A 24,674-nucleotide genomic window follows, 5' to 3' on the forward strand; every position below is an offset into this window, starting at 1 on the left:
CAACTGTAATTATCAGGAGGGCTGCAATTCTAGGAGAAATTTGTCACATATCTGTTTTAAAATGTAGTCTGTTATGGTTTAAATTGGCAGAATCTTCCAGTCCACTTTGGAGTTCTATAACTTCTTCTTTGAAATTGCCAGTGACTTAGGTGCTGGAACCACGTTAAGTTAAACTGGATGCAGGTGGAGCTGATCCAGCTGCAGCAGGAACGGAGCTCAGAGCCCCCTCTCCTTTCTTGGCAGTTCCTTGAGCCTGCCTGCAGGAGCACAGGGCTCCATGGAACACTGATGGAAACCCTCAGCCTGGATCCTTGCTGGGAGGGCCTTCCTGCCAAGGAATTCCACAGTTCTGTCCCATTGTGGTTCTAAGCCACAGGTTGTATAGCAATTCTGACTCTGACTGTATTTAGTTTGTTCCCAAACATTGGATGTGGTTGAGGGAAATGCAGTTAGGATTCAGGATGTGCTAAAGTTGTTAGCAGCCAGCTGCTTAAGAAATGGTGTAGAAAAAAACTAGAAACTAACAGCCATAATAAGACAGGATGCATCAATTGTTTGAATATGGCTTAATTTTTCTTGTGCAGGAAATTAAATGCCAGACTGTTTTGCAGTTTGTTAGACTATTGTTTCAAATAGTGGTTGTATAAAGTAATCTTTCCTTTAAAACTGCAAATATCTATTCATTTTGTTTATTACCAAACTTGGAACAAATTATTCATAGACATTATCATAGTTATCATCATTTCATGCAATCATAGCTCATTCTACCATTTTCTAAATTAATAAAAGAATGTTTTTAATCTTTTCTAAGTATGAAAACTCTGGTTGTTTTTCACTCTGTCCTTTCCACTTGAATCCTTTTTAAAGTCACTATTACCCAAACATGAAAACAAATACTGGCCAAGTTGTTTTCAATTTCCAAGTATCATTTTTGGAAATAATGAGATCTTGTTTCAATTTGAATCATTGAGACCTACACTGCATACGGTAGGAGGTGAGGACAGGTGTGGGTAGATAAAGAGTAGATATCATTCATGTGCAGAGCAAAGAGTTCATTTTCTGGAAAATTAGGTTGTATAAAAAGGTGGTAAAAAGAAGGCTTTCTGTGCTTAGTCACTCAGTCATGTCCAGCTCTTTGTGGCCCCATGGACTGCAGCCTGCCAGGCTCCTCTGTTCATGGGGATTCTCCAGGCAAGAACACTGGAGTGAGTTGCCATGCCCTCCTCCAGGAGATCTTCCCAACCCAAGGATTGAACCCAGGACTCCCACATTGCAGGCAGGATCCACCAGGAAAGAAGGCAATAAATAAAGAAGGAAATAAATATTTAATCAAAGCGTTTGTTCCTAATCCAGTAAGCAAAGGAGAATTATTGTAAATTCTTGGGCAAGAATTTGATGTAGTAGAAATGGAACAACAATGGAAACAAACTGTAATAGCCTTAACAATACACACAGGAGGAGTGCTGACCAGAGTATTCCACATTTTAGGAAATCTACCTTCCAGAGAAACAGTGATGAAAGAGAAGTAGCCAAGTAAGTTTACTTGGTCTGCGGTTGATAGCTAAGTAGCTTAAGAGAAGGGGATATACCATAAAGATATTAGAGGCTCACGGCATCATAAATCTGTAGGAAGGACCTGCAACAGGGAGGGACCAAGGGTGCACAGAGGTGAGCAGCCTCAACTAAACAGTGTTCTGTTCATGCTCATGATCTGGTGAGCACAGGGCCCACCACCTCAAATGTCCCTTCCATCTTCACTCACTCTCTCAGCAAGTTAAAGGAACTGAGATAAATTTGGTACATTTGCAGCCGATAGATTCTTTGAGAGACTCCATCCTGTGTTTGCCTTGTCTTCTCTAGTAGGGCCTCTTCCCTAACCTTCCCGCATAGAGGAGAGTTCATGAACCAGAGTAAATTGTGCTTCTATTAGAAAGTGAAGGTGGATGGTAAACAATCAAAATGTGAAAAATAGGGAATTTCCTTGCAGTCTGGAGGTTTGCACTCAGAACTTTCACTGCCAGGAACCAGGTTTTGATCCCTGATCAGGAAACTGACTCACAAGCTACAATCCAGTTCAGTTGCTCAGTCGTGTCCGACTCTTTGCGACCCCACGAACCACATCACGCCAGGCCTCCCTGTCCATCACCAACTCCCGGAGTTCACTCAAACTCATGTCCATTGAGTCGGTGATGCCATCCAGCCATCTCATTCTCTGTCGTCCCCTGCTCCTCCTGCCCCCAATCCCTCCCAGCATCAGAGTCTTTTCCAGTGAGTCAACGCTTCCCATGAGGTGGCCAAAGTATTGGAGTTTCAGCTTCAGCATCAGTCCCACCAATGAACACCCAGGGCTGATCTTTAGGATTGACTGGTTGGATCTCCTTGCAGTCCAAGAGACTCTCAAGAGTCTTCTCCAGCACCACAGTTCAAAAGCATCAATTCTTCGGTGCTCAGCTTTCTTCACAGTCCAACTCTCATGTCCATACATAACCCCTGGAAAAACCATAGCTTTGACTAGAGGGACCTTTGTTGACGAAGTGATGTCTCTAATTTTTAATATGCTGTCTACATTCAGAAAACTAAGATCATGGCATCTGGTCCCATCACTTCATGGGAAATAGATGGGGAACCAGTGGAAACAATGTCAGACTTTGTTTTTTGGGGCTCCAAAATCACTGCGGATGCTGATTGCAGCCATAAAATTAAAAGACGCTTACTCCTTGGAAGGAAAGTTATGACCAACCTTGATAGAATATTAAAAAGCAGAGACATTACTTTTCCAACCAAGGTCCATCTAGTCAAGGCTATGGTTTTTCCCGTGGTCATGTATGGATGTGAGAGTTGGACTGTGAAGAAAGCTGATCGCCAAAGAATTGATGCTTTTGAACGGTGGTGCTGGAGAAGACTCTTGAGAGTCCCTTGGACTCCAAGGAGATCCAACCAGTCCATTCTAAGGGAGATCAGTCCTCGGTGTTCATTGGAAGGACCGATGCTAAAGTTGAAACTCCAATTCTTTGGCCATCTCATGCGACGAGTTGACTCATGGAAAAGACCCTGATGTTGGGAGGGATTGGGGGCAGGAGGAGAAGGGGACTGAGGATGAGATGGCTGGATGGCATTACCGACTCGATGGACATGAGTTTGCGTGAACTCCGGGAGTTGGTGATGGACAGGGAGACCTCGCGTGATGTGATTCATGGGGTTGCAAAGAGTTGGACACGACTGAGCGACTGAACTGAACTAGGTTGGTCATAACTTTCCTTCCAAGGAGTAAGCGTCTTTTAATTTTATGGCAGCAATCACCATCTGCAGTGATCTTGGAGCCCAGAAAAATAAAGTCAGCCACTGTTCCCATTGCTTCCCCATCTATTTGCCATGAAGTGATGGGACCAGATGCCATGAACTTAGTTTTTTGAATGTTGAGTTTTAAGCCAAGTTTATCACTCTCCTCTTTCACTTTCATCAAGAGGCTCTTTAGTTCTTCTTCCCTTTCTGCCATAAAGGTGGTGTCTTCTGCATATCTGGGGTTATTAATATTTCTCCCGGCAATCTTGATTTCAGCCTGTGCTACCTCCAGCCCAGCATTTCTCATGATGTACTCTGAATATAAGTTAAATAAGCAGAGTGACAATATACAGCCTTGGCATACTCCTTTTCCTATTTGGAACCAGTTTGTTGTTATTTCTGCTTTACGGATTATGCCAGAGCCTTTGACTGTGTGGATCACAATAAACCATGGAAAATTCTGAAATAGATGGGAATCCCAGACCACCTGACCTGCCTCTTGAGAAACCTGTATGCAGGTCAGGAAGCAACAGTTAGAACTGGACACAAGCCACCACAGCTAAATAAATATATATGCTGCTGCTAAGTCACTTCAGTCGTGTCCGACTCTGTGCGACCCCATAGACGTCAGCCCACCAGGCTTCCCCGCCCCTGGGATTCTCCAGGCAAGAACACTGGAGTGGGTTGCCATTTCCTTCTCCATAATTTATATAAGAGAAATAGCCATTCAGGCAGGCTCTAAGAAACATAGCTCTTATAGTAACATCAGATAACCCCTTAAGAACAAAAGGGAAGGACATCCCAAGAAAACAATGCCCTCTATAGGAAATTCTAGGGTTATTATCCCAGTTTAGAATTGCCATCTGTGGGAAGAAGTGTCATAAGGGACACATTCTCACATAATAACAGACCTATTCAGTTCACATTGGGAAGGCTGAAGTGTAGAACAGGCTTACTGTAGAGTCATCAGAAACATTCATCATTAGAACAAGGAGCTAAAAACAAAAGGGAAGGTCATTGATAGAAATTTAATGAAGAGCAGAGGGAAAAAACAAAGCTCTTCAATGCCTGTTTTTGCTTCCATCTTCTAGATCTTGAAAAGTGACCTCCAAATTAAAAAGGGCAAAACAAAAATAGCTAGAATGAAAATAAAGATCCGGTATAAGTGAGTAAATAGCAAAGAGCATCTACCTATTTTTCAAACAACTCATGTCTTCCAGGCAGATAAATTATATGCCACAACACTGAAGACAGTTGGAGTTGTGATCAAAAAAACTTCTCAGTAATTTCTTAGAAAGTTGATTGGAGAAATGTCAGAAGTAATGAGTTGGGCAAATGCTGTCTAGATTCATAAAAAGGTTACAGTGACAGATTACAGAACTCCTCTTGGTACAAAATTTCAAGTGGATCATTAAACAGATGAATTTTGAGCCTGTGGACAAGAAAACAGCCATATAGAGTGGATGTGTTCAGATAAGTGAAGATGACGTAGTGGAAAGAGCTGGAGGCAGACAACCTGGATTCATGCCTTCATTTTGTCACTAAACAGCTCTCTGGACATAAGCAAATCACAACTCCTTTGAGCTTCAATATATTTATATGCAAAATAGGCTATTGAAATATATGTTCTTTAATGGGACATTTAGCCACAAAGACTCTATCAGTTCCACGTGTACTGAATTTACCACTATTCTTTTAATCAGGCTGCCATTTATTATTTTACTGGATATTTATGTCACATGAGTTTGAGTGAACTCCGGGAGTTGGTGATGGACAGGGAGGCCTGGCATGCTGTGATTCATGGGGTCACAAAGAGTCGGACACGACTGAGCAACTGAACTGAACTGAACTGACTGATGTCATTTTATGAAGTACAAACATAGGTCCTGTAACAGATGGGTATTATTAATTCTTTTTTACAAAAGTGATGAAATGGAAGTTTAGAGTAGTTAACTAATAAATTCGATGAATCAAGATCAGAGTGTATCCTAGTATTAGGCAATCAGATGACCAATTTTCCATACCATTGTGATGGACATGTTGAGTAGATTTAGGATGGATAGCATTACAATGAGACAACACTACAACAATCATTTTTGTTTGGGTGAAAGTGAAAGTGAAGTCACTCAGTCATGTCCAACTCTTCGTGACCTCATGGACTGCAGCCTACCAGGCTCTTCTGCCCATGGGATTTTCCAGGCAAGAGTACTGGAGTGGGTTGCCATTGGTAGTTATACTTAAAATGTGTTGATAATGGATCTATGTCCATTTCATGGGAAATCTCTTCTGGTATTTCTTTAGCATTAGCCTGTCCAACTTTTGTTCTGAAAGAATCAATTTGGCTGAAAGAATCAAGGAAATTCTGATCAAGTTAAAAAAAAAACAGGAGAAATACCCAGGTGAATAATTTGGTCATATATTCATTTATTCAAATGTCACATCCAAAACAGGATTTGAAGAAAGCTATTTCATTCACAATATGGTCAGTGTTCAAGTAGTGAAATATATGGGTACTGAAAGTATTGATAAATTACTGCATTTAGCTCAAAACTATCTTGCTGGAAAGGAAGGGCCTTAGCTTTGAACAGGGTTGGAATTTGAGGAGCGGGGACAGAGACGGGGAGTGTGGGGGACAAGCTCTTAGGTTGCCATGCAGAGCTCCCAAGAAGGATTAGAGTGGAAGTATCTCTAGCAATATTAGGTTTTGTGTTTTTTTTTTTAACTAAATCGCAGGATGGAAATTAAGGAAATCTTGAGTTAACAGAAATTTTCTGTTAAATGGACCCAATTCATTTCAAATTGACTTCAAGTTCAACAGACACCAACCATTTGAAAATTCTAGCATGAAGGGCTGATGTGTATTTCAGTTACACCCACAGAAGATGTTCAGACCCAGGGAAGCAGCACAGTCCTACAGTTTCTGCCTTGTCCAGGCCACATCCTGAGCATGGTGAGTTCCCTTCTGGGCCACAAAGTCACAAACTGAGAAAGTTCAATGGAAGGTGTCCAGAGAGCTGAACGATCTGAAAAGCACGTCATGAGGAATAGCTGGGGCAACTGGAAAAGACTTAAGAGTGACATAAAAGTATCTTTTAAATATATGAAGAGTTGCTCTTTGGGAAATATAGTTGGTTAATTCTAGAACTCTCAGAAAGAAAAATTAGAAGAAGTGGATGGAATTATTGAAAGATCCTTTCCCAGCGAAAGCCTCTCCAAAGTTGAATGATGTCAGTTTAACAAGGTTAAGAGCTTGCCAGTCAGTCATCCTCTTCAGCTCAGTGAATGCCAGTTGAGAGCCTTCCGTGTGCCATTCTCAGTGCTTGGAACACGTCAGTGTGAAAAGAGACAAAACCGCTTACTTTCAGAGTGTTTACATCCTAGTAGGGGTGGGGAAGGGTCTCCCAGGTGCCGCTAGCAATAAAGAACCTACTTGCCAATGCAGGAGACACAGGAGAAGAAGAAGACACAGGGTCAGGAAGGTCCCCTGGAGGAGGGCACAGCAACCCACTCTAATATTCTTGCCTGGAGAATCCCATGGACAGAGGAGCCTGGTGGGCTAAGGTCCTTAGGGTCACAAAGAGTCGGACATGAACTGAAGTGACTAAGAATGCATGCACAGGGGTGGGGAAGCTTTCAATAAACAATAAAGCAGTCAGTAAATTACATAGCATGTTGCAGTTGGAAGAGTTATGGGGAAAGAGTAGAATAAGAGAGTAGGAATGAGAGGAGGTGGCAAGGGACATGCTGTAGTGACAACAGGGTTGTTCAGGTAGGTCAGCCTCATTGACAGGGTGACATCTGAGCAAAGACTTCGGTGAAAGGTGTGAGGAATATTCTCCTGGGGAAGAACATTCCAAGCAGAAGGAAAAGCCATGTGAAGACCTGAAGTGAGGATGTGCCAGCAAGGAGGGCTTCCTTAGGTCTATAAGGAGAGCCAGACAGAGCATTAGGGAGAGGAGGTGAAAAGAAGGTCTCTGGTTTGAGCAAGGGGACTGAAGTCTCTTCCAACTTTTTATACTCTCTGAGCTTATGCTTTTCAGATAGTTCAAAGTAATTAATTTGGTATTGATGAGCAGGATGGATTCAAAAGCAGAGATGTCAGACCATACCTCACAAATACCAGTGGTGAGGGGGCCGGGCACACAGTGTAAGAAATTTATAAATGCAGGCAATGCATTCAGATATTTTTATTTAAAACATTATGTATATCAAATGAAATATGCGCACAGACTTTGAGGCCTTTGCATTAGAGAATGTGAAATCAGTTAAGAGCATAATGGTATAATCTGCATACTAAGTCTTGGACAGGAAGTAAAAGGACAATAAAAGATAAAAGAAGAAATCAGAGAGTCTTTGGTGAAAATTATTCGTTTGTTATGATTTGACAGAAAACCAAAAAGGAAGACAGAATCAAGAACCACTTTGTGGTTTAGACCCCAAGAAACCGGTTAATACCGACTTTGCTTTTTCTCAAGGAATGGTCACACTGATTTTCTTCTGCTTATTGTCAAAGGCCAGATACTTATTTGTCCTCTCATCATCCCACTGTACATAATTACACATCATTTAGGAAATTGAAATCCACTTAAGAAAATATCAGCCAGCGCCAACTTTCTCAATTATTTTGTGCTTACTGTGTAATTATAGTCATAAAACTTTTAAACAGAGGCTCAGAACTAATTCACTATGATAATGACAAAGAGACAGATAACACTTCGATTCCTGTTGCCGCTTAACTTGTCCTTGTTCCTTGCTGCAGGTGCCTTCATCTGCAAGATGGTGCCATTTGTCCAGTCCACTGCTGTCGTGACAGAAATCCTCACAATGACCTGCATTGCTGTGGAGAGACACCAGGGGCTGGTGCATCCTTTTAAAATGAAGTGGCAGTACACCAACCGAAGGGCTTTCACGATACTGGGTGAGGACATGCCCCTGGCAGAATTAAAGCTGTGCTTCATTACAGAACAAAGAGAATTTCTGTAACATGAACCATGTTTATGAACTAGAGGAGGAACCTCCTGTCTGTCTTGTAGGCATTGGAGTGTCATTTCACGGTTTCAGTCATCTCCGAACTTATTGCTCCCCTCCCCTCCCGCCTTGAGGCCTAGCCCAGCACTGAAAATCTCTCCTCTCAGATTTCCCTGAGTTGCTGTTCTTAACTTTTTAAGCTTGCGCTTGTGGTAAAGAACCCGCCTACCAGTGCAGGTGGACATAAGAGATGAGGGTTCAATCCCTGGCTTGGGAAGATCCCCTGGAAGAGGGCATCTCAACCCACTCCAGTGTTCTTGCCTGGAGAATCCCATGGACAGAGGAGCCTGGTGGGCGACCACCCATAGCGTTGCAAAGAGTCGGATACGACTGAAACGACTTAACACGCACAGGCACACAGCTGATCTAAGATCATCTGTCTGTGGCATCTCCATATTAATATTCATTAGAATAGTCATCTGTCATCCTGAGGTAAGAAGCAAGTAGATTTCAACAGGTAGGTTTTGAGAGAGGTCAGGAAGGTGTGGTTAGAAGCGTGGGGAACACGGGGGTGCTGCCTAGATGGGTCTCAGTGCAGAGTACACAACAGCAGAAGGCGGCAGGACCTGTGAGGACACTGAGTCCCGAGTGCTGGAGCGGCCTGACAAAGGTGTGTTTCATTCACAGCCTAATTGTGCTTCAGGCACTCCTGAATCCCCAGCTTGCTATAACTGTTTCTGAATCACCGTGTGTCCTGTGATGTATGTAAACCGAAAGCAATGCCCTAAAGCCTAGCAGAGTGAAATGGAAAAATTTCTTTATTTGGTAATTATAATTGAGCCATTTAAAACTTCAGTGTGGTTTTCAGTGATTTGAATGCATTATAGCTGAATAACCAGAGGTTTCAGAACAACTAATAAGATAATCAAAGAGCAATTTTTACTAATATCTCGCTTGAGAGGAATGAGTAAACATTTATTTCTACTGTAAGAATTTAGCCAGCATGGGATAGTAGAGTTACAGAAAGAACTCCTGAAGGTTTTGCTACATTAAACTCTTTGAAATAGTTTGAACTGAATAGATAAGCCCATAGACGGAAAATTTGTTAGTTATTTTCAAATTTATGTCACATTCTCCCTGAAAAAGAATTCAAAGACCTCTTGGCTTTTAATAATTGACATGTTTCCACCATCAGAACATCTGAAAACAGCATGTGGGTGTCGAAAGAGGGTTAGGAAAGAAATACATGGAGGGCGGAAGTTATTTTTAAAAAGACTAGAGAAGGAAAGAGAGTTTTGACATTTGAAGGCAAAGTTGAAATAGGCAGCCAAGGCAGTTCCTACTCAAAAAAGTCATAGGAGACCGAAAGGCGTTTAAATCAAGAAGATTCATCTCCCCACGAGGCTTTCCTGCAGCACTGACTGACATCTCCCTCTGTCTCTGTCACTCGGGAAACCAGCCACTGGGTCCGCCCCCTCACTGGGTCCGCCCCTCACTGGGTCTGCCCTCTAGATGAATCCCCCACCCCCATGCCTCAGCCAGCAGAACCTGCTAGGCTTCCTTGCCCAGATTATACCAGTTATTGCCCTTCTATCACTGAGCAGACAGTGGAGTTAAGAGAACTGGCAATGAGCTAAGCCAGGTAGGCTCAATTCCTCCAGAATATCTACTGAAGACTGGAAAAATGATTGGATATGAGATAACATAATAAAGTAATGATTGGACTAGGAGAGAATGAATGTGTGTAGCAATGAAGAGTGGGGGACAGAAACAGAGACAATGATCTGTGAGCCTGAGGACAATCTTGAATCATTGACTCATGATAACTTTCTGTAGGTGGTGTCAGTCCGTGTGTATCTTTATAATAAATTCCAATCACAGTTTAAGTGGGTTCCTTGAGATCTACAGCAATGCAGTGTTGTTGTTGTTGTTTTTTAATGCTCCCACTCAATACAGAGAAAGCAAGCAGAGTTTGAGCTGGGAAATTTTCTTCAAAAACAGTGCTCTTGGTTCTGACCTTGCCCTGGTGTGTTCAGATTCTCTTTTGTTCTTTCCTAAGGAATTCATCATTAAAGTACTCCCCTCAACAAACTCATGGAAAACAGGAAATTTGGAAAAAGTACTCTGGTTTTTTTTGTTATACATGTTTGTTTTGTAAACAAGAAAATAATGGTCATATAATTATGCTTAAAATAAATATAATTTCAACTTTAAGAAGCTATAGAAGATTCACTCTATCATGTTTATGTTATTCATCCATTCAACAAAAAAAACAGTAGGTGCCCAGTCTGTTCCTGCCAAGGGAAATGGGAACGGAAACCAATTCTGTAAATTCCTCATGAGAGGACTCGGGCGTGAAGAACATGTACAGAAATGTCACAGGAGACAGAGAGGCAAGCGACATTGTAGAGAACCTCCAGGACCCTTTAAAGGAATCTGTGCTTTATCCAGCAACAGCTTTTTATTCTTTAAATTAGTTACTAATTAATTTTAATTGGAGGATAATTTATATTGTGATGATTTTTGCCGTACATCAGCATGGATCGGCCATAGGCATACACACGTCCCCTCCCTCCTGAACCCCCCTTTCACCTCCCTCCCCGCTCCTTCCCTCCAGGTTGGGCTCCCTGTGTCATGCATATATCAAACTGGCTACCTATTTTACGTATATGTTTCAGCACTATTCTCGCAAATCATCGCTCCCTCTCCTTCTCTCAATGTGTCCAAAAGTCTGTTCTTTATGTTCCAGTGACGATTTTGAAGATAGAGTGGAAAATGTGAGGAGACCACTGCCCTGCACCAAGGAAATAGTGATGCAGTCCCTTGAACATAAGGAGTCTTTATGGTTAGAGAATTAAGCACAGGTGGATTTTGCTTTGCTGAGTTGCATTCTAATGATCTTAACGTTTTGCAGGGCTGGTCTGGCTGGTGGCCGTTATCGTGGGAGCTCCCATGTGGCATGTGCAACGACTTGAGGTAGATTGGGGGCTGGGATTGGTAATCACACTGTTGAAATGTTTGACCACCCCTCTTACTTGTAATCATTTTCCTCCCTGCAAGCACATTACAGCAAATTTGTGTGATCTCAATTTTTTCACTGGAGGTTTTTCAAGTGGAGTAAAATAATTTGCTTTAAGATAGTTTTCTCTGCTTTTTTCAGCTCTTCCTTGAACTTACATTGTTAAGACTTTAATGCTTAAAATAAAATGTTCCAGGGTCACTTTCTGCATTTGCCTGCCAGCAGAAACATGCCTTTCCTGGTGTTGTTCAGTGTCTTGTTACACCCTAAGAGTTTGATGCTCACTCTAGATTTTTCTTTTGTTTTTAAGTCACAAAGAAATGTTAACCATTTATCTACTTATTGGTTGATTCTCCTTCATAAGCACTTCTGCTGCCTCTTAGTCACTGACAAATATCTGAACTGAAACATGTAAGCCATTGATTTGTGAACCTGAGAATGATCTTAAATCATTGATTCTTAATAACTTTCTATGGGGGGGGGGTCAGTCTGTGTGTATCTTTATAATAAAGAAGAACCTCTCTGTTCCCCCCAGACCTCTGTCAGCTGGGCCCAGCCTGCAGTGGTGGTTCATAGTGAAGAAAAGACTGTATCATTTTTGGTGACCTGGTCTTTTTACTGGGGCCTACTTGAATGTGTCCTGCCTGGGAGAGCTAGTGTAAACAGTAGTCTTCAAGGACCCTAGGGGGTTGCTCACATGCCCTCTATGATAATTTTTTAAATTGTTTATCTTTTGTACCTTTTTAAATTAGTGTAGGTAAACATGAAACTACTGGATACTCAGTGTTCCCCTGGCAAGGATATCAAATGAGCCCTCAGGCAAGAGTGCATTTTAAAAAGTGACTTAGGGCTTCCCTGGTGGCTCAGGTGGTAAAGAATCTGCCTGCAGTGCAGGAGACTCAGGTTTGATCCCTGAATTGGGAAGATCCCATGGAGAAGGGAATGGTTACCCACTCCAGTATTCATTCTTGCCTGGAGAATTCCATGAACAGAGGAGCCTGGCAGGCTACAGTCCATGGGGTCACATAGAGTCAGATACAACTGAGCGACTGACACTTTCACTTTTCACTTTGATGTTTGATGCAACCTGTATATAAATGAGCTTGACTGCACAGGTAACAACAGAAGGCAGTTGTATTCTGTCTCTTACCAACTCTAAAAATGCAATCAGAGGACTTCCCAGTCCTCTGATGAAATGTGATGGATGAAGCCTTGAGTGGGTCCTGTAACTCTTGTGGTCACTCAGAGAATAAAATTCCTCTGGTCACTTTCAGTCACAAGAACAGTAACTGGTCACTGAATATTGTTAGTTCCCTAATCAAAATATCCAGTCCAGTGTCACAATCCCTCAAGTCAATACTTTAAATCAATTTAAGATATTTCCCTGTCCCCAGTTCGAGCCATTTTAGGCCTAGAATCCTAGGGTATGGAGAGGAGCTTTGATCCCCTTATTTTGCATATTACTGTTTCTCATGACTGATTCTTTATTTCATGGGTTCCTCACAAATAATATCCCTGGGGCTTCCAATGGCTACTCCCTTCTTTAAGCTGTCACACACAGCTGGACGTGGCCAACTCCTTTCTCTGAGGCTGCCCTTATCTCCAGCAGGAAACCCATACCTTTAAAAATAACCCAATCCAGTTCCCATATGGAGTCTAATTCTGGCTCATAGAACACAAGGAGATGTGTCCATTTTTAAAAATAAAATTATTTTATCATATACTCTAAATATATTTTAAAATATAACTCATTTAGTTTGTAGAGAATTAATTAAATCTAATTGGCAAAACTAGTTCTGTTAGATGGATCAGTCAAATCAGATTTGCTTTCTGTCAAGAAAAAGTATGATTTCATTTTTCAAGTCAAATAAATGTATCAATATGCTCTCCCACGGCCACCTTCTCACTCCTAAATTCTATTAGCAAGAGTACAAGCATGCAAGACGCTTTAATTCCTCCACCGGCTGAAAGGAAGCGCCAGTGATGTTACCGTTTGTACTGATGTTCTCTTTGCTTTGCTCCTACTGCGCTCTCTCCCAGGAGTGATGTATCTGATAGCTTTCAGGGGCTGGAAGCCACAAGGTGGTCAAGTTAAAGTTGTTGTCACTTCTGCCCTTTACTATGTGGATAATGGGAATTCACAACATCTCATCACCTGTCAAAACACCTTTTTTTTTTCTAATGTCAAGTTTACCCTGAATAGAAATCCATTTAATACAGGGAAAGGCACAAAACCCTGTCCTGAATTTATGGTGCCTTGATCAAGTGGGCTCCACTGACATCCATAGTTTGGACCACCTCTTATTTTGGTGGTCCATAGTGATATTGCAGCTGGGTGAGAGATAGGACTTGTGAAGATTGAAAGAAGGGGGATTATGCAAAAGGAACTGGAAATGTAGACCCAGTATGACACTTCAACACCACTCCACACATTCTCTTAGGCAGTGAGATTTTTGGAGAATTGAGTTTAAACATAGAAGGTCTGAAATTGGTTCCCATGAAGCCATCTGAGCACACCCTCAGAAGGTCTTTGCTTGTCCCCAGGGGAACATGCACAGTTCAAAGGCTGTCAGCCTCTCCTTGTGCTTTAGAATGCATCAGTATGTGACCCCCATGGTTTTGGGCCCTGTGGGCTCTGCTTACATGAGTCAGAATGAGTTTCACTTTCATATCCTCTTCCCAAGGAGTACAGACCTTGTTGTTTAATACTTTCATTCCTTGTTGCATTTGAAAAATAATACCTAGATCAAAACTTGAATTGTCATACTTTTGATAAAAATACCAGAAAGCTTCCCACCACCACCACCACCCCCACTGCCATTCAATTGACTTTGAAGATTGATGATAATACTCTGGGAATGGAGGCAGAAATATGTCTTAAGACTTAAGTATTCCTCATCTGTAAAGCTCCAGAGTTTCTCAGATGACAAGAATTTTGATTAATTCTCTAATTTTAATTCCTATTATCCAGATATATGACTTTTGAATGTACTTTAAATGTTTGGTTTGTCTCATATTAACATTTTCTATGGCTTCCCTGGTGGCTTGGTTGTAAGCAATCCACTTGCCAATCACGGGTTTGATCCCTGGATCAGGAAAATCCCCTGGAGAAGGAAATGGCAACCAAATCCAGTACAGTATTCTTGCCTGGGAAATCCCATGGACAGAGGAGCCTGGCAGGCTACATTACATGGGGTCGCAAAAGAGTTGGACATGACTGAGCGACTAAAAACAATAACAAATTTTAATTGTTATTATTAATTTTTGAACTCATAATTCATTCAGTCTCTTAGAAATAGTATTTATAAATAGAAATTGCCTTTCTGTATAATATATACCTCAAAGGCTTATAACTAGGTCTGAATATTAGTACAGCCTGGTGGGCTGCAGTCCATGGGGTCGCTAAGAGTCGGACACGACTGAGCGACTTCACTTCACTATTAGTACATTGGCAATAGTTCAAATCCTAATTTCTCATTCATCTCAAAATCTAAAGCTACAAGTTTCCTCTCTAAAATCTTTACAAACAGCATGATCACTGCAATCTGAAACAGCAGTAGCAAAATACAGATTTTCAGTTCAGAAACAAAATGCAGACTTTCGGTACTTATTCAATTGGAAGAAGTCTGATGCCTTGTCAAAACTGATCTCATCAACAATTGAGGAAGCAAAATCACGTAACAGCAAACTAGCTGGTTGCCTTCCCATGTGGCACAGTGGTAAAGAATCTGTCTGCCAGTGCAGGAGATGCAAGAGACAGGATTTGATCCCTGGGTTGGAAAGATCCCCTAGAGAAGGAAATGGCAACCCACCCCAAGATTCTTGCCTGGGAAATCCCATAAACACAGGAGCCTGGTGGGCCACAGTCCAGGGGGTAGCAAAGAGTCGGCTGCAACTAAGTCATGGAGAATGCATGCAAACTAGCTGGCATGCTAGAGTAAAATATTTTTTTCATACATACTTTGGTCATTCTAGTGTTCTTTCTCTCACTCAACTGAAAATTTAATGCTGCTGCTACTGCTAAGTCGCATCAGTCGTGTCCGACTCTGTGTGACCCCATAGACAGCAGTCTACCAGGCTTCTCTGTCCCTGGGATTCTCCAGGCAAGAATACTGGAGTGGGTTGCCATTTCCTTGACTATCATGTAAAAAGGCAGAAAAGATTTTTTTTTAAGTGAATAGGCTAAGGACCTCGATTCCATTTAAACTAGAAAAGAAAAGATCAAACTGTCAAGAGTCTAAGCAGTGAAGGCGAGAAAGCACACTTCACAACAAAAGAACAAGCAAAATTGTATCTCATTTGAAATATGTACCCGTGGTAAACATGTGAGCTCCGAGAAGCCCTGCCTGAAAATAGTCTTGGTTGCTTTGTATGCTTTGATGTTGCCTCTGGTTCTTCTAACTGAATTCTACTTATTTTAAAGATTAAGTATGACTTCTTATATGAGAAAGAACACGTGTGCTGCTTGGAAGAGTGGAGCAGCCCTGTTCACCAGAAAATCTACACCACCTTCATCCTTGTCATCCTCTTCCTCCTGCCTCTCATGGTGATGCTTATCCTGTACAGTAAGATTGGCTATGAACTTTGGATAAAGAAAAGAGTTGGGGATGGCTCTGTGCTTCGAACTATTCATGGAAAAGAAATGTCAAAAATAGCCAGGTGTGTTGCATGGAACATTCACCTGTTTAAAACTTTCACCTGTTTTATAGACAGTAGCCAGAGATCTCAGATGCCTGGGTAATGTAATCAAAGTGTCATTGGTAATTTATGTTGAGCACATGCACTGACTTTGAATTTTTGATTTTACATATAACAGAAAGAAAGAGCAAGATCATCAGCTCCCAAGTTAGACGGGGAGGTCACTGTTACACATAGTTGCCTGAAATTTTTTTAATTGTTATATTTTCATCTGCGTGTTGATACAAATTGCTGTGACTCTCTCCTCTTTATGCTACTCCCCAACCACTTCCTCATATGTACTAGAAAGCATCAAAATATCCATCCGTACTTCCTCCTACACATGGAATGATGCTAAAAGATGTGAGATGATATGTATAATAATATTCTGGAAACCACAGTACGTTATTTATTTTAAATTGTTATCTTATATTTTATTTTGGGCTTCCCTGATGACTGGCTCAGTTGGTAAAGAATCTGCCTGCAATGCGGGAGACTTGGGTTCAATCCCTGGGTTGGGAAGATCCCTAGTGAAGGGAATGGCAACCCACTCCAGTATTCTTGCCTGGAGAATCTCATGGACAGAAGAGACTGGTGGGCTACAGTCCGTGGGGTCGCAAAGAGTCGATGTGACTGAGCAACTAACACACACATACACACCCAAAGTGATGCTAAAAAGCGTGAGATGATATGTATGAAAGTCCTTTGGAAATGAGAGTATGTTGTTTATTTTAAATTATTGTTTTATATTTTATTTTTACCTAAGGGCTTTACCTTCTGATCACATGGACTAACAGAAATTTAAAAACACAGTTACTGCTATGGTACTTGTGGGCCGTTTGGTTTATTTTATAACCTACACTGCGTGGCTAACAAAAATAAACACCAGCTTATAAGTCTAGTGGTTTGACGAAGTTTATCATTTCTTCAAGTGTGCAGCGACCTCTAGTGTCCGATTTGTATAAAGATGTACTCTGGCTCCATGTACAGGGTGCTAGACTGTTCAGCATATTGGAACTTACTGCTGATTTTTTTTTTTTTACTTACTGCTCTTTTCCTCCGAAGAAAAGGCTAACACGTTGAGATAACAATGAATGCGACTCGTTGAAATTTGAAAATGTGCAGATCTCTTGAAGACGTTAATCTCCTTTACATGGCTAATAAGAGAAAATTCTGAATCCCTGGTTAATCATATTACTTAATGGACATGAGTTTGAGTGAACTCCGGGAGTTGGTGATGGACAGGGAGGCTTGGCGTGCTGTGATTCATGGGGTCGCAAAGAGTCGGACACGACTGAGCGACTGGACTGATCTGAACTGATATAATGGAAAGTAAGAAAGTGAAGTTGCTCAGTCGTGTCCGACTCTTTGCAACCCCATGGATTGTAGACTATCAAGCTCCTCTGTCCATGGAATTTTCCAGGCAAGAGTACTGGAGTGGGTTGGCATTTCTTTCTCCAGGGGATCTTCCCGACCCAGGGATCAAACCCGGGTCTTCCGCACTGCAGGCAGACGCTTTACCATCTGAGCCACCAGGGAAGCCCGATATAATGGAAGATTATATTTTAATTCAACTTTCTGATCTGCAAAGCCATCTGACTTTGCAAGTTACTTAACCTTCTCTGTGCCTCAGTTCCTGCATCTGTCCAATGGCTTGTCAGGAAGATTAATCTGTGCCAAGCATCTAGCATGCTGCTAGACTCATAATGAGCACGTAGCTTAAGGATATTTGTAATATGAGAAATATAGGGATGAGGGTAATAACAATGGGGAAAGATGATAAACACTTCATCGCTAGCCTGTCGGAGAAGGCAATGGCAAGCCACTCCAGTACTCTTGCCTAGAAAATCCCATGGATGGAGGAGCCTGGTAAGCTGTAGTCCATGGGGTCGCTAAGGGTCGGACACGACTGAGCGACTTCACTTTCACTTTTCACTTTCACACACTGGAGAAGGAAATGGCAACCCACTCCAGTGTTCTTGCCTGGAGAATCCCAGGGATGGGGGAGACTGGTGGGCTGCCGTCTATGGGGTCACACAGAGTCGGACACGACTGAAGTGACTTAGCAGCAGCAGCAGCAGCTAGCCTGTCATGAGCTTCATTAGAGGCTTCCCTCGTGGCTCAGTGGTAGAGAATTCACCTGCAATACAGGAGATGCAAGAGACAGAGGTTCAGTCCCTGGGTCGGGAAGATCCCCTGAAGGAGGGCATGGCAACCCACTCCAATATTCTTGCCTGGAGAATCCCATGGACAGAAGACCCTGGAGGGCTACAGTCAGGGTCACAAAGAGTCAGACACAACTGAAGAGACTGAGCTTGCACGAGCTTCATTTCCATTTGAAAATTATCACTGAGGTCTAGACTTGACACATCTGCCAAGGAAAAGTTGACTGATACAGTGTATCCTTGTGGACCCAGGAAGAAGAAGCGAGCTGTCGTCATGATGGTGACAGTGGTTGCTCTCTTTGCTGTGTGCTGGGCACCTTTCCACATTGTTCACATGATGATCGAATACAGTGAGTGACTGTCCTCATTTGATGGAAGTTCTGGTTCATTCCCTGTTAGAATGGACAGTGAATTGTTGAAATGGTTAGCCATTGACTTGGGTAATCAAGTCTCAAACAATTACTAGGTTTCTTTCAAGTTTTCAAGATAAGCAGATTGTTATGTGATGGGTAATTGTATATGACTATGATCAAAGCTTTAGTAATTATAGAAGATAAACAAAAATGTTTGAGATGCATCTCCCATGCGATGCCTTCTGGTCTCCCTAAGCCATTTAAACCCTGGAAGAGGTGTGACATCCTGTGAGTGTTCCCTATTTGGAACCCTCACTTGAGCCACATGAATTTAATAACACCTAGGATTTCAGCTAGACCCTTAATATATTCTCTCTGATAATCTGAGCCTTAACATGATTGTCAGATGATCGTGTTTCTGTAAGACAAGTGGACATTTGAAGGGTGACTCCATCTTCCAGTTTACATGAAGTTTGAAATCATGTTGAAATGCAATAAGCCCTCCAACATGTGCTGGGCTTGTAAGCCTAGATTCTCTAACAAGGAGGACTCATCACAAAGGGGGAGTCTTCTTCAGATATCAGATGGATTTCCCCAAAGTCTTGAGAATTTTTCACAGAGAATTTTACATAGTTGTACAAGTGTAACTGTTTCATAAAATGGAAGATAAACAAAAAATGTTGTTTTATGTTCATTAAAACAAATATCCATTCTAAAGCATTACTTTTTTATTTCAGGCAACTTTGAGAAGGAATATGACGACGTTACAATCAAGATGATTTTTGCTATAGTGCAAATAATTGGATTCTCCAATTCCATCTGTAATCCAATTGTTTATGCATTTATGAATGAAAACTTCAAAAAGAATTTTTTATCTGCAGTTTGTTATTGCATCATAAAAGAAACTTTGTCCCCAGCACGAAGGCATGGAAATTCAGGGATTACGATGATACAGCAGAAAGCCGTGTTTTCCCGGAAAGAGAACCCAGTCGTGGAGACCAAAGGAGAAGCCTTCAGTGATGGCAACATTGAAGTCAAGTTGTGTGAACAACCTGAAGAGAAGAAACATCTCAAACGACACCTTACCCTCTTTAATTCTGAACTTTCTGAAAATTCTGGTTTAGGCAGTGGGCGTTAGTTATAACTGTCTTCATAATCCATGCTATTCATAGCTGAATCTGAAAATTATTTTGAGCAAAAGTTAAAGACTTGCTTTTCATCTGGAAGTCTTCTCCATGTGCAGTCAGTGTAATGTGGCTTTCTATTTATTGCTAAGTTGGATGAGACAGCTTAACACTTGTGTTTTTTTTCTTGACTAAGTTTAATAGTTGAACACTGTAATGTAATTTTTGGTGCACCATTGATGGTAGGCGATAGTCTCTTGCAAATGAAGTCTGTCCAACAATCCCAAAGCCAAAGGCAGTGAGGAAACAGCAAAGTGGCAGCTTAGATCTAGAGGCAGATGCCTGGGTTTCAGCTTCTTACCCGTCACCATGGCTGTAATGGCTGACCAGTCACTCAGCCTCTTGGAGTCTCCTTTCCTTCTTGCATAAACTGGGGTGGTTCCTCCAACTCAGAACAAACTGACATAGCAGTGGGAATGCACTTTGCATTCTGAAGCACCGAAGTTCTGAAACATTATTGTAGTTCATGTGTCAGTGCCACCCCACCCCATATCTGCTCTCTTTTCCTTTCTGAGACTTGACCTCAACCCTATTCAACTTTTCACCTGTGCCTGTTTTGTAGCTAGTTTCTTTCATCAAAAGAAGAATATTCCTGGGATCCTCACTCATAAGTTGACTATAATATAGTTTGGAGAAGGAAGAGACAACCCACTCCAGTATTCTTGCCAGGAAAATTCCATAGGCAGAGAAGTCTGGTGGACTCCAGTTCGTGGGGTCACGAAGAATTGGACACAACTGAGTGACTAAGCACATAATATATTTAGGCCAATCTAGCTATATCAAATATTTATATTTTTAAAACTTTTATTTTCACTAGTGGGATGAAAGACTTTTTGTCATGTTAAAGGGCTTTTAGGTGTAGTTAGTGAGAATCAGCTGCAAGTCCATGACATTTTATCATGCCCCAAACTGACCCCCAAGAGAGTTGGGTCAGAAAGAACAACAGAGTTCCTCGCCTGTATTCCTGACCTAATTCTCCCTTGAATGCAACCCCTCTCCTTTTTGTCTTTTCCTCTTACTCCCAAATGTCATGGTTCCAGTGGTCACCCTCACCATACTCTGTTAATTCCCCATCATTATCTGAGCTTCCCATTATCTGAGCTTCATTCATCACAGCCTCATGGCCAAAGTGTTTCTTCTGCCTCCAATGCTTCTTCTTCCAGCCAGGTATTAGAAAGGAAGGGAAGCTCTAAAATTCTTAAGGTATTTCACTTGTAGAGCTTTCAGGTTTTGGAACCAATGAATTTAGACCACTGATATCTTTCAAGATATAGACATTAAATTTTATATGTATGTTAATGTGAGCATGGTTTAAAAAAAAAAAGATGAAACAGTGTGTGATACCAAGGGAAATGTTAATATGACAAGAAAATTAATAGTCGAGGGAAAACTAATTACTTGGTTGTGTTAAAATGGCCTCACCATGGGTTGTTTGTGTATGCTGTTCTCTTTTCCCTAGTTACCCGGCAGCAAAACAGTGATTATCATTATGCCATCAAAAATAAATCATATTCACTGACTTTTGGTTATAGTTATTTGGCCAATATCCATATGACTTTTCCTAAATTTGATGTTACACGTGCTCCTAACATGTCAATGAAGAACAAATAATTCTATTCCTGACCGTTTAATTATTAAGACTATTGTTATTTAATTGCTAAGTCACATCAACTCCTTTGGACCCCAATGGCTGAGTCCTGCCAGGCTCCTCTGTCCATGGGATTTCCTAGGCAAGAATACTGGAGTGGGTTGCCATTCCCATCTCCAGGGGAATCTTCTTGATCCAGGGATTGAACCTGTGTCTCCTGTATTGGCAGGCAGATTCTTTACCATTTGGGCCAGCAGGGAAGCCCAATTCCTAAAGGTTGATTATTAATCACCATGATGAAGAGACAGAGCTGGTAAGTAAGAGAGAAATGGCAGCCACACAAATTCTGGTTGTTCAGTGATTCTTTACCAGTGAGCCACTTGGGAAGCCCATGGTTAAGGAGGGGTAAGGAAAACAATTCTTCTATTTGCCAGCCTTTAGGTAAAATGTCTGTGAAATCAGTGAAAAGATCTGTACCCCTGTCCAGATGCTTAAGTCTTTTGTTTCACTCCGGAACACTGTACCAAAAAGAGCTCTGTGTATTGACCAATGTGGCAAAATAATTAAAAAGGGAGAGGAAAATCTTTCAAACAAATGCTTCCAAACCAACTGAATACCCAAGTACTAAAAATAGGACCTTGATCTTTACAGTACACATAGAAATTAAATCATAATGCACCGTAGACTTAAATATAGAAGCTAAGTCTATAATACTAGAATAAAATATAGAGGATAATCTTTACAACCCAGATTGGGGGAGGTCAAAATTTCATAAGTAGAGCACTAAAAGGAGAAAGGCTAAAAGAAAGAACTGATAAAATGAACTCCATCAAAAACAAAATTCTGGGAGCTGGTCCTAAGATGGCAGAGGAATAGGATTGGAGACCACTATCTTCCCCCACAAATTAATCGAAAGATCATTTGAATGCTGAGCAACTTCCACAAAACAACTTCTGAACACTGGCGGAGGACACTAGGCACCCAGAAAGGCAGCCCATTCTCTTCAAAAGGAGGTAAGACAAAATATAAAAGACAAAAAGAGACACAAAAGAGTTAGGGAAGGAGACCCATCCTGGGGAGGGAGTCGTGGAGAAGTCTCCATACACCAGGAAACCCTCTCATCGGCAGGTGTGTGGGGACTTTTGGAATCTCAGAGGGCAACATAACCGGGAGGGGAAAAAAAAAAAAAGCCACAGAATATACACCTAACCACAACTCCCAGTAGAGAAGTAGCCCAGACACTGTCGTCCGCCACCAGCAAGCGGGGGCTGGACAGGGAGGCACGGGCTGCCTTGCTTAGGGTAAGGACCGGGCCTGAATGCCCTGAGGACAATCTGAGGGAGCTAACGTGAGATTGCAACCCAAACTGTGGGATAGCCAGAGAGGGGGGAAAAAAAGAGAGAGGATTTCCCCGCAAAAAGCTCTAACCTAAGGCACAGACTGGCCCACTCACAAAAACAAAGGATTGCGCAAACACCAAAGGCGTGCTAGCCGGCTGCAGGCTAGCCGGCTTCAGACCAGCCCATCCCCCCACCGGAGGCAGAGAGGCAGGCGAGCAACAGCCAGAGCTGTAAGGCAAAGGGCAATTTTGACCCCAGGGAAGGCATCCTCCACCAAACTGTGACCAGGCTCCCAGTTGCTGGAATCCTAGATGGTTGACATCTACCAGGAGGGTTGCAGCCTGACATCAGCTCCCCAGAGGAGACACATGGCACCTGAGATGGCGCTCTCATGGCGCACTCAGGAAACCCAAGTGGCCAGGATGGGGTGGTGGTTAAGACTCACAGCCCACCTGGGAAGGTGCATTTGCCAAGCACCTGGTCACCCGAGCTGCTCGGACCTGGGAAGGGCACAAAACACAGGCCCAACCGAGTCTGTGTCTTTGTGGATTACCTGAGAACCTGAACGTGAGCAGCTTACACCAGGAAAGTGCATGAAATGCAGGGCCCAATTTGGACAGCACCCCTGCAGAGCAACCTGGAGCCTGAGCAGTGTAGACCAGGAAAGTACATGCTGCCATGAACTGGGGCAAACCCAGTATGGTCCATATACACTGCAAGCACTCTTTGCACATGCCAGTGATATTTGTTTGCAGTGCTCCACCCTCCCTACAACAGAACTGAACAAGTGAGCCTAAATAAGTGACCACCTTTGCGCCCTTGTGTCAGGGTGGAAATTAGACACTGAAGAGACTTGCAAACAGGAAGCCAAATAAAGAAAGAGGGAACTGTTCTGGAAGTAACAGGTGCAACAGATTGAAACCCTGTAGTTAAAATTGACTAAGGATTGGAAGGGGCCTATAGACCTTGAGAAGAAGTATAAGCTGGAGCAAGGAACTATCTGAAACTGAACTGACCCCACACTGCCCTCAACAGCTCCAGAGAATTTCCTATATATATTTTTACTATTATCATTTTTTTAAGTTCTTTATTACTCCTTTAATTGTCATTTTTATAACCTACTATTATTTTTCAAAAAAAAGAGACCCTATTTTTAAAGCAAATTTCTTATTTCTTATGACTTTTGTGATTGATTTTGTTTTGTACTCTTAATATTGTATTTTTGAGAGTCTAACCTCTACTCTAGATTTTTAATTTTTCCTTTTTGGTATTTGTTATCAATTTTGAACCTTTAAGAATCTAATCTTCAGTACACATTTTTATTTAGGGGTGTGAATACTGGCTTCATTGCTCTCTCCCCTTTTGACTCTCCCTTTTCTCCCCCAGATCACCTCAATCTCCTCTCTCCCCCTACTCTTCTCTACATAATTCTGTGAATCTCTCTGGGTGTTACAGGCTGTGAAGAACACTTAGGGAACTGACTACTGGCTAGATTGGTCTCTCCTCTTTCGACTTCCCCTATTCTCCACCTGGACACTTCTATCTCCCTCCTCCTTCTTCTCTTCTCCATGTAACTCTGTGAACCTCTCCGGGTGTCCCTCACTGTGGAGAATCTTTTCACCATTAACATAGATGTTTAATCATCTGTGCTGTATTGATGGAGAAGTCTTGAGGCTACTGTAAGAAAAAGATTGAAAGCCAGAGACAGAAGACTTAAATCCAAAACTGGAGAATACCAGAAAACTCCTGACTCCAGGGAACATTAATTGACAAGAGCTCATCCAAAAGCCTGCATCAGTTCAGTTCAGTCAGTCGCGTCCGACTCTTTGCGACACCGTGAATCACAGCACGCCAGGCCTCCCTGTCCATCACCAACTCCCGGAGTTCACTCAAACTCATGTCCATCCAGTCGGTGATGCCATCCAGCCATCTCATTCTCTGTCGTCCCCTTCTCCTCCCTCCCCCAATCCTTCCCAGCATCAGAATCTTTTCCAGTGAGTCAACTCGTTGCATGAGGTGGCCAAAGTATTGCAGTTTCAGCTTTAGCATCAGTACTTCCAATGAAAACCCAGAATTGATCACCTTTAGAATGGACTGG

At 42.1% G+C, this 24,674-nt stretch overlaps 1 protein-coding gene across 1 annotated transcript in view; it reads left to right on the top strand.

The window, feature by feature from the left end:
• The window catches only part of QRFPR (pyroglutamylated RFamide peptide receptor), a 60,296-nt gene extending 39,049 nt beyond the window's left edge, over positions 1 to 21,247 (top strand). Inside the window, exons 2-6 of the mRNA XM_055435038.2 lie at positions 8,042 to 8,200; positions 11,165 to 11,226; positions 15,693 to 15,928; positions 18,364 to 18,461; positions 19,202 to 21,247. Coding sequence (XP_055291013.2) covers positions 8,042 to 8,200; positions 11,165 to 11,226; positions 15,693 to 15,928; positions 18,364 to 18,461; positions 19,202 to 19,602 — 956 coding nt within the window. The 3' untranslated portion in view covers positions 19,603 to 21,247. The remainder of the gene's footprint in view (positions 1 to 8,041; positions 8,201 to 11,164; positions 11,227 to 15,692; positions 15,929 to 18,363; positions 18,462 to 19,201) is intronic.
• The last annotated feature ends 3,427 nt before the right edge of the window (positions 21,248 to 24,674 follow it).

Source organism: Moschus berezovskii, chromosome 5 (assembly GCF_049115385.1).
Source record: "Moschus berezovskii isolate FMDL1 chromosome 5, NW_MosBer_1.0, whole genome shotgun sequence".
NCBI lineage: Eukaryota > Metazoa > Chordata > Mammalia > Artiodactyla > Moschidae > Moschus > Moschus berezovskii.